The 10,000-nt window shown below is 45.2% G+C and overlaps 1 protein-coding gene across 2 annotated transcripts in view; it reads left to right on the top strand.

Moving 5' to 3' along the window:
- The window catches only part of flnba (filamin B a), a 74,158-nt gene that overhangs the window by 36,384 nt on the left and 27,774 nt on the right, over positions 1-10,000 (top strand). The window contains exons 21-34 of one of the 2 annotated variants that reach the window (XM_083772026.1): positions 144-223; positions 644-829; positions 1,537-1,851; positions 1,979-2,093; positions 2,659-2,859; positions 3,150-3,323; positions 3,710-3,872; positions 4,729-4,889; positions 5,433-5,600; positions 6,520-6,643; positions 7,103-7,256; positions 7,349-7,538; positions 8,343-8,590; positions 8,881-8,964. In XM_083772026.1, coding sequence (XP_083628152.1) covers positions 144-223; positions 644-829; positions 1,537-1,851; positions 1,979-2,093; positions 2,659-2,859; positions 3,150-3,323; positions 3,710-3,872; positions 4,729-4,889; positions 5,433-5,600; positions 6,520-6,643; positions 7,103-7,256; positions 7,349-7,538; positions 8,343-8,590; positions 8,881-8,964 — 2,363 coding nt within the window. The remainder of the gene's footprint in view (positions 1-143; positions 224-643; positions 830-1,536; positions 1,852-1,978; positions 2,094-2,658; positions 2,860-3,149; positions 3,324-3,709; positions 3,873-4,728; positions 4,890-5,432; positions 5,601-6,519; positions 6,644-7,102; positions 7,257-7,348; positions 7,539-8,342; positions 8,591-8,880; positions 8,965-10,000) is intronic. The other variant, XM_083772027.1, reaches the window with a different exon arrangement.

Raw genomic sequence — 10,000 nt, 5'->3', positions numbered from 1 at the left:
GATCACTCTGTCTGTCTGTTTGTCTTGATCACTCTGTCTGTCTGTTTGTCTCGATCACTCTGTCTGTTTGTCTCGATCACTCTGTCTGTCTGTCTTCATGTGTCTCTCTCTCTCTCTCTCTCTCTCTCTCTCTCTCTCTCCAGGAGTTGAGGTTAATCAGGAACAGAGGTTTTCGGTCGACACCAAAGGAGCAGGAGGTCAAGGTCGGCTGGAGGTTGTGATTGTGAGTGCCTTTGAACACTGTAGAGTACAACGCACGCACGCAGGCTCGCTCACTCGTTCACTCGTTCACTCGGTGCTGCCAGACTTACTAAAGAGCTGCGCACGTTCTCGGCTGCGCACCGCTTCTTTTTCCGGGTTGTTAGACAGCTGGTGGATGGAAAAGAAGCTCCACTTCCGCGGACGACTTGCGCGACGGCCAGATTCCCGGAAACGCTCTCCTCCGCCGCGTCAGTCGTCCGCGGAGGTGGAGCTTAATTTCCATCCACCAGCTGTCTAAAAACACGGAAAAAGAAGCTACGCACAGCCGAGAACGTGCGCGGCTCGTGTCCGTTTTGTGCTTAGATGTGGAAACAGTGACTCACTCACTCTGTGTGTGTGTGTGTGTGTGTGTGTGTGTGTGTGTGTGTGTGTGTGTGTGTAGCGGAGTCCTAGCCGTGGCCCTTTGAGCTGTGTGGTGGAACCCCAGCCTGGCAGAGCAGAGTGCAGCGTGGTGCGTTACTGTCCTACAGAGGAGGGTCCGCATGCTGTGAACGTGTCCTACGACGGTCACCCTGTGCCGGGCAGCCCGTTCACCGTAGAGGCCCAGCTACCTCCAGACCCCAGCAAGGTAGGACCTTTATTCACCGTAGAGGCCCAGCTACCTCCAGACCCCAGCAAGGTAGGACCTTTATACACCGTGGAGGCCCAGCTCCCTCCAGACCCCAGTAAGGTAGGACCTTTATACACCGTGGAGGCCCAGCTCCCTCCAGACCCCAGCAAGGTAGGACCTTTAGGGCACTGGGTCGGTCAGGACCCATTTGTGGGTCGCGGACACATTTTTTATGGGTCACTTTATTTTTTTTGGTTTCCCTACATTTTATTTTATTTATTACTATTATTTTAAAACATTTTCCAAAGAACATTCCCAAAAAAAGCAAAAGATTTCATGAAAGAATTCAATGATTTTTCAGTAATTTCAGGAAGAAATGAAAGAAATATCCCTAAGAAATTCCATGAATTAGAAAACAAATGTTTAAGAAGTAGTGAAAATAGCCAATCTCGGCTATTTTCACTAGCTTGGGTCCAAACGGGCAAACGGCTTTTGGGTCACGACTAAAAAGGTTTGGGAACCACTACTTTAGGGCATGTCAGTATAGGTGAAAATGTTCACGAATTGTCGTCCCATGACTTGAAGAGAATAGTAGTGTGAGATTTCATTTTTTTTGTTATTATTATTATTCTTTTGACATTTTTATTTACGTGCTATTATATTCTTGTCTGCTCCGGATTTCTCTCTCTCTCTCTCTCTGTCTCTCTCTGTCTCTCTCTCTCAAGGTGAGGGCGTATGGTCCAGGGTTAGAAGGGGGCGTGGTGGGGAGTCCAGCCCAGTTCACCATCGACACTAAGGGGGCCGGTACTGGCGGTCTGGGCCTGACCGTGGAGGGTCCCACTGAGGCCAAGATCGAGTGTTCTGACAACGGGGACGGGACCTGCAGTGTGTCCTACTTGGCCACCGATCCAGGCGACTACCTGGTCAATATACTGTTCGAGGAGGTCCATGTTCCAGGGTCACCCTTCAGAGCCGATATCCACATGCCCTTTGACCCCAGCAAGGTGACTGCAACGGGGCCTGGACTGGACAGAGCCAAGGTGAGGAGGACGTGCACTAGGACCCAGTAAATGAATGGATGTGCGGGACTTATCGACTTTAATTTTAGTCCAGATAAAAGTGTTCAAATGACACTGGGAAGTCATCTCTGACTGTCTGTCCATGCAGGTAGGAGAGAGGAATGTGCTGAATGTGGACTGTTCTCGGGCTGGACCAGGCCAGCTGAATCTCGAGGCTTCACTGGACTCTCCCTCAACTCCAACTAGTACATCTCCTGCTACCGGTATGACCCACAGTCCATCTAATGGACCGGTACAATATCCAATATCTACAATATCCCACAATCCAGAGCAGAGATATTCACGGGTCTACCCGAACCAAAACCTCATGACGGTACCCGAGAGTCGTATGGGTCAGGGACAGGGTTCATGTTTTTTCATGGTCACTCCGGTCTGGATCGGTTCAAATACTCTTACCTCGGGTGCTGGCCTCCTGGGTCTGTTTATCAGATTGATTATGTGTAATACGGTACCTGAGTGGAGAGAGAGAGAGAGAAAAGCATGAAGTGCTGCTTGATGTTTACTGTAGACTGACCTAAAAGTCTGGTAAGGACAGGTTAAAATCTTACTAACAGGTAACCAGTGGAAAGTAGCTAAGATGTGATTTGATGCTGATCGGTCTACCACAGCCATTTGTGAGATTAGCTGCATTTAGACACACAGACACACAGGGGCGAATGCAAGGTGACACGCCTTAGAACCAGTTTTACAGCTTCCAAAAAACAGCTGTGAAAATGGTTGTACTACAACCAACACTTTTCATATTTTTCATATTTTCTTGTCCTCCAGGTGTGAAGGCGAAGACCGAAGTGGTTGACAACAAAGACGGGACATACACAGTGACCTATGAACCTTTGACCCCTGGCATGTACACCCTGCTGTTGAAGTATGGGGGGAAGGTCGTCCCGGGGTTCCCTGCCAAGGTCACTGTAGACCCGGCTGTGGACACATCCAAGGTCAAGGTGTTTGGACCAGGAGTGGAAGGAAAAGGTACAGACAGGACAGAGTTCTGCTTTGAGTCTGGTTGTCCTACTTTTCTTCACTCCATTATTTACCTTCTCTTCTCTTCTCTTCTCTTCTCTTCTCTTCTCTTCTCTTCTCTTCTCTTCTCTTCTCTTCTCTTCTCTTCTCTTCTCTTCTCTTCTCTTCTCTTCTCTTCTCTTCTCTTCTCTTCTCTTCTCTTCTCTTCTCTTCTCTTCTCTTCTCTTCTCTTCTCTTCTCTTCTCTTCTCTTCTCTTCTCTCTCTTCTCTCTCTTCTCTTCTCCTCTCCTCTCCTCTAGCCGTTTTTAGAGAAGCCACAACAGATTTCACGGTGGATGCTTGTGCCTTGACGAGGCGAGGAGGAGACCACTTGAAGTCGCAGGTTCTAAACCCGTCGGGTGCCATAACGGATTGTGTGGTGACCGACGAGGAGGATGGGACATACAGTGTGGAGTACACTCCTTATGAGACAGGTATGGCTTACAACCACAACTTTTATACTACACAACAATACCAGTGGTAGAATATATTCTTCTTCTTCCTTCGGCTAGTTCCCTTCAGCGGTCGCCACAGCGGATCGTTGGTTTCTGTTTAGTGTCTTCCTCCGTTGTCGGGCCAGAACATCCGTCAGATCTATTTCCCCCGGATACGATATTTTCCGACCAATCACAACACTTGTTTCATAAACGGAGAATGTAAGCAGATTTGTAAAGTGTCAACGTCATTTCCTTGAGCGGTACTTCCGCCAAATTCCAGCAATGCACTCTACAGCGTAGGTCTTGCCCAGCGCGATGCGCGCGTGCATCATTTTGTATGTGTATAAATGTATACAAGTCCTCATGTTTATGTGTTATTCCAGGTGTTCACGATGTCCAGGTGTCATATGATGACACTCCTGTGCCCAACAGTCCCTTCAGGGTGTGCGTGTCAGAGGGCTGTGACCCCAGCAGAGTGGTGGCTACTGGACCCGGCCTGGAACAGGCCCTTAGAGACAAGCCCAACTCATTCAACATCATCACCAGGTAATCTATATCACTGCTTCTCAGAGGGTTTCCCGGGGGATGTACAAGCTCAGTGTGTCACCTCGAGCTTATGCATCCGCTATTTTTGAACATTTTAGAAAAAATATAGTTTGAAATTGTGTGTTTGAATTACAATTGTGTGTGTGTGTGTGTGTGTGTGTGTGTGTGTGTATCACGTGTGCATGCTCACCTCACAGGTTAATTAGATTGGGCTGAAAATGTTATATCCTATGATCTATGCATGTGAACTCTACCTCCAGTCACTCGGGTTCAGCTCTACATGGTGGATGTTTCCACATTGGAAGTAATAACAATCTGTTCATGCTCTCTCCAGATGGCAAAACTCATTTTATAACTTTTTATATCTAGAAGCTTTAAGTAAATATTGCAATTACATTTAAAAACAGCAGATTGATTTTAAAAACAAAAAAAAACAACAGATTGATGCTTGATTTTAAAACCCTCAGTGGAGCAGACAATCAAGAACAGAAAAACCAAGGCACTCTGTCTTCGAGTGAAAAAAAAAAGCCTTTGTTGTTTATTTCTTTGAGCAAGCCTGCCACAATGAACAACGGGTGTAGGCTCTCAGGTCTCCATACGTACAGGGACTCAGACCTGAGAGTTGACTCACGCTCCACTGAAGAGCTCTGTTAAGTGAGGTATGACTACGATTCACACAGGTCTGTCTGTGAAATGTTGTTTGTTGCGTTTTATCAGGCGAGCTGGTATAGTAGGACTAGGGTTCACAGCAGCACACATGTCTGTGTGAGTGAAGGTCCACTGCAGACTGAGACTGCTGCGTTTTTCTGCCTCTTAGCAGTCTGCAAGGACCTTAGCTGTGGTGTTTTCTCTGCAGGGGGGCTGGTATTGGAAGGCTGGGGATCACAGTAGAGGGCCCTTCAGAGTCCAAGATGTCCTGTAAAGACAACAAAGATGGCAGCTGCAGTGTGGAGTATGTCCCCTACACTCCTGGACTGTATGATGTCAATATTACCTATGGAGGAGAGCACATAGCTGGTAAGATATTATTATTCATTTATTATATTCTGCTAGGACTTTCAGTCCTGTTACTACGGTACTACTATTATTCTACTAGTAGCAGAGGGTTACTCTTGAATGCATGCTTGAGAACCAAAACAATACTGAAAGAAAAATCTCTTCTTCTCCTAACACTGTTTCATGTTAACCTCATAATGACATAATGTTTGCCCCATCATGACATCATCATCATCATCATCATCATGTCTTTGGCTTTGATTATGTTCCCGCGGATAAACGATGTGTTTTATTGGCTGGCCTTGAGCCTGCGGTGGCTGTTCCTGGCCGGCTTCAAAGGGGAAGGGGTTGCTGTGAAGATCAAGTTTCATTTAATTGTCTTTGTTCAGAAGAGCTCAGATTGTTGACTCATTAAGGAGGCTTTATGTACTGACAGCTGTGGGTTTGCGGCAAGTAAGTGTTTGCGTCCGTGTGTGTGTCGGTGTGTGTGGGGGTGTGTGTGTCGGTGTGTGTGCGCGCATGCATGCATTAACCAATCCTAACCCCTCCGTTGGGTCTTAACAGGAAGTCCATTTAAGGTGCCAGTGACAGATGTGGTTGACCCTGCCAAGGTCAAAGTGTCAGGTCCTGGTGTGGGGTCAGGGGTCAGGGCTAACATCCCACAATCCTTCACTGTGGACTGCAGTAAGGCAGGCGTGGCTCCATTGGCTGTGGCTGTCACTGCTCCTAAAGGTAGCTCTGATTTCATTCATACAATTTATATTCTTTTTTTATGGAAAGCTGATTTGAATGACTATGCAGTGTGTACACACACACACACACACACACACACACACACACACACACACGACGGCTATGCATGTCATGAACGACACGGGTTGGAATTGAATGATTAGTACTATACAGTATACAGTACATGGTATGATGACCTCCTCTCTCCTTCCCATACTGTACCTTCTGTTCTCACCCACGTTTCTTTGAATTTGATAAAGATGCCTTCATCGTCCTATAGTCTCACGTAGCCAGAAAACGATTACACAACCTCCGAATGCTATATACAGTACTAGAGTCTGGACCGACACCTCCCCAAATCCCAGTAAGGACATTTCCGTTCATGAAAATATATTTAAAAATATCTTGACATTAATTGTTTTTAATCTCCATTACTGTTAACCAGGAAATCTATATAGGATAAAGTTCTGCTTTATCACTTACTCATGATCAGAGCTTCCAGACTATATGACGGAAGCATTTGAAAATTGCTAGAGGCAACAGTCTGGGAACGCAAGACTACTTCCTTCCCAACATTGCTGCCATTCCTCTATATATCACACACTCACGTGGACAATACATTATGGCCTTTGCATACTTTCTGTTCCTTTGCATTCGCTGTCACTATTGGGAGTACAGCGCAAATGCTGAGGAAGCCTTAGCCTACTGTATATGCATACAATCAGCTGAGGAAGCCTACTGTATATGCATACAATCTGCTGAGGAAGCCTACTGTATATATGCATACAATCTCCCTATTGTTGTGTGTTTTCTTTCAGTCCGAAATGCCACTGATGTTGATATTTGATTAATTATAGTATAGATTACATTTAATATTGGAAATGTATTTACGTTATTTAACTTTATTACTTTAACCCAGGCGTGGCAGTGCCAGTAGAGGTGAGAGACAACGGGGATGGGACCCACACGGTGTGTTACACTCCAACTACAGAAGGACAGTACGCCGTGGCCGTCAAATACAACGACCAAGACATTCCTCGCAGGTATAGAACACATGGCTCTGCATTTATGTTCACATACTGTATACGAAGAAGTGAGAAGAAACAAACCGTTGCGGATGCAGAGCTCTAAAGGTCCTTGCAGACTTTTTTCAGCAATTCTCACCGTGTTTTATCATATGTTTATAGAATGGATAGCGTTGACTCTTGATTAGGATTGGCTGAGCTGTTCCAAAGCATTGTAAAATGCTCTATAAAGACACACCTGTGACCGATCAGTATTACCGTGCCAAACAAATAGTTTCAAAGTGTCTGGTTTTGTTGTGGCCTTTGTGGGAGTCCATCTGAATGTAAATGTTGCATAGCAACCGCCTTGTTTCTTCAGCCAATTAGAGGCTACTTTCTTTATTATAGCGTTCTAGCGGAATTGATATTATATATATATATAAAGCTATTTGTAATGTTCATGATTCCATGTTTGGTAACCATCCTCTCCTTTCTCAGTCCATTTAAGTTTAGAGCTCTTCCCACCCATGATGCCAGTAGGGTTCGTGCTAGTGGTCCTGGTTTGACTTCAGGATTTCCCGCTAGCTTCCCAGTTCAGTTCACCATTGATGCCAAGGACGCAGGACATGGTCAACTGACTGTACTTATTACTGTGAGTCTCTCTCACACACACACACACACACACACACACACACACACACACACACACACACCATTACAATCATATTTTGATTCTGTCTTCAGGATGCGAATGGAAATGAGAAACAGAGCAGTATCCAGGATGACGGTGCTGGGACATACCACGTGTCGTATGTACCAGACAAAGTGGGTCGCTACACCATTGTTGTAAAGTATGGAGGTGACCAGATTCCGTCGTCTCCGTACCGCCTCAGAGCTGCTGCCACTGGAGATGCCAGCAAGTGTACCGTCACTGGTACGTCACCAATGAATCTATCATGGTTAAAATGAAGTTATAGTGGACACCTACGCGACACCTACAAAGAAAGCCACTGCGGCAGGCTGTGGACAAGGGAAACTGGGCAAGCGTGACATGTTTCCGTGCAGCATTGCTGGATATATACCCATGCAATCGTGATTTGTGTTTGTGTGGGGGGTCATTTCAGAGAATTTGAAAACTCACACAAAGTAAGTGCTCAAGTCATTTTATCGTAGACGATAAAATGACCAAAAGTTTTTTTGAAAGTGAAATATCCGCTGTTCCGCAGTCAAACTGTTAATTAAAAGAAAAGACATAAATATTATATGAAGATACATGGTTTCTGTCCAACAGCAATGTTTTGTACGTGTGTGTGTGTGTGTGTGTGTGTGTGTGTGTGTGTGTGTGTGTGTGTGTGTGTGTGTGTGTGTGTGTGTGTGTGTGTGTGTGTGTGTGTGTGTGTGTGTGTGTGTGTGTGTGTGTGTGTGTGTGTGTGTGTGTGTGTGTGTGTGTGTGTGTGTGTGTGTGTGTGTGTGTGCTGCCTAGAGAACCTAGTGATTAATTGACGCTACCAGAGCATAAAATCTCGCACCACGCGTCTCAGTAACAGTTTCTACCCCCAGGCAGTCAGGCTGCTGAACAGCTGACCTTGAACTGTATTGCACTGTTTTGTCACTTCACTTGCACTTTTTTTTTTTTGTCTTCTTCTGTGTATGTAAGACTGAGAGTGCTCTGAGCAAAATAATGTTATACTCTGTATCTATACACATGACAAATAAACCTGAACTTGTTGACGGACAGGTCCCGGGATGGGTCCGACGGTGGGCGTCGGTGAGGAGCTGGGCCTGGTGGTGAACGCTAAGCATGCTGGGAAGGGGAGGGTGAGCTGTGTGGTGGTGCAGCCCGACGGCAGCGAGGTGGAGGCCGAGGTGTTGGAGAACGAAGACGGAACCTTTGACGTCTTCTACTCTGCCACGGCGCCCGGGAACTACGTCATCTACGTCCGCTTCGGAGGAGAAAACATCCCCAGGAGTCCCTTCAAAGTCATGGTGAGACACACAACACTACAATATTAAATGTGAAATATATAAACGTAGTTTATGCATAAATGGGCGTATTTAAGCTGTATTTATTGTGTGTGACTACATTTCTATTTTGTCCAAAGTATGTTAATATAACGAATACAATTGGGGTTGTTGTATTTGCTCTCCCTGCTCTTCTATTTATAAATGTAGAACCTTGTGACTAGGTTGGACACAACCTTTGACACACACGTTGCAGCGTGATCCTTTCAATGCTATCTTAAATGTCTTTTTAACCATTCTCATCGTGTCTCCAGGCGACTGAAGAGATAGATCCCATCATGCAACAGCAGACATCTCTTCAGCAACAGGCTCCACCTGGAGCTGGGTTCCACCCCTGGGTACTCTCTCTCTGTCTGTCTGTCTGTCTCTCTCTCTGTCTGTCTATCTCTATCTCTCTCTCTCTCTCTCTCTCTCTCTCTCTCTCTCTCACTGCTAGGGCTGGGAAAGTAACCACTTAAACAGTATTTTAATTACACTTTAAAGATACTAATATTACAGTATTAGTAATGTCATGCACACGCGTGCCTACATAATGTATGTCATGATTAATAGTAATTTTACTTAGCTTTACGGGTGTATAAATAGTAGTAGGACACTTGTTACTATAGGAATTTCTTATATCAACAAATTGACATATAATACAATATGTATAATTAATTGATTCGCCATTTGAGCCTTGTATTATACTGTAACTATAGCTCTTTTAGTTTTTCATAATCATTCATTTCATTAATTACAGTTGAGGCAAAAGTTTTAAATGATCATGATAGGATTTGAAGTCCTATCCCCCCAGCACTGCTCACTGCTCCTCCTTCACATGCTCTCAACACATTTTACATCCATCCATTATTAAGGAATGATGATCATTCCTCTCTTTCAGCTTTCTCCTTTGCAGGAATATGGCTGCTGCCCTGCAACTCAATTTCCCATCATGCTCTCTGTCTCCCCTCGGTCTCAAATCAACATAATTTCATGACACCTTTATAACCTGCTGTGTGTGTGTGTGTGTGTGTGTGTGTGTGTGTGTGTGTGTGTGTGTGTTTTTTGTTACCGACTCACTGACGGCATATTATTGCACTGAACATGGTTACGTGTGTTTTGGTTTCTGTCTTAATGTGGTCTTTCAAAGGAACTGTGATATCGGTCTCCCTTTCCCTTCTTTCTCTGGCTGTATGTATGTATGTATCACACTGACCTGATCGCTTCTTTTCACCTCTATTTCTGGTTCTACTTCACTACGACTCCCAGAATGCCACTGAGTGGTGGTGGTGATGCGGGTAGGCGGGGCTTTCTCAGAGCAGCATGGCTGAGATGCTCTTCGCTGATTGGCTGCGAAAGTGCTCCCGTTGTTAAATTATTGTCAGAAAATAACAA

The sequence above is a fragment of the Protomyctophum parallelum genome, assembly GCF_964188405.1.
Source record: "Protomyctophum parallelum genome assembly, chromosome: 8".
In the NCBI taxonomy this organism is placed as follows: domain Eukaryota; kingdom Metazoa; phylum Chordata; class Actinopteri; order Myctophiformes; family Myctophidae; genus Protomyctophum; species Protomyctophum parallelum.
The sequence above is the reverse complement of the archived record's forward strand: the minus strand, read 5'-3'. Positions and strand labels throughout refer to the sequence as shown.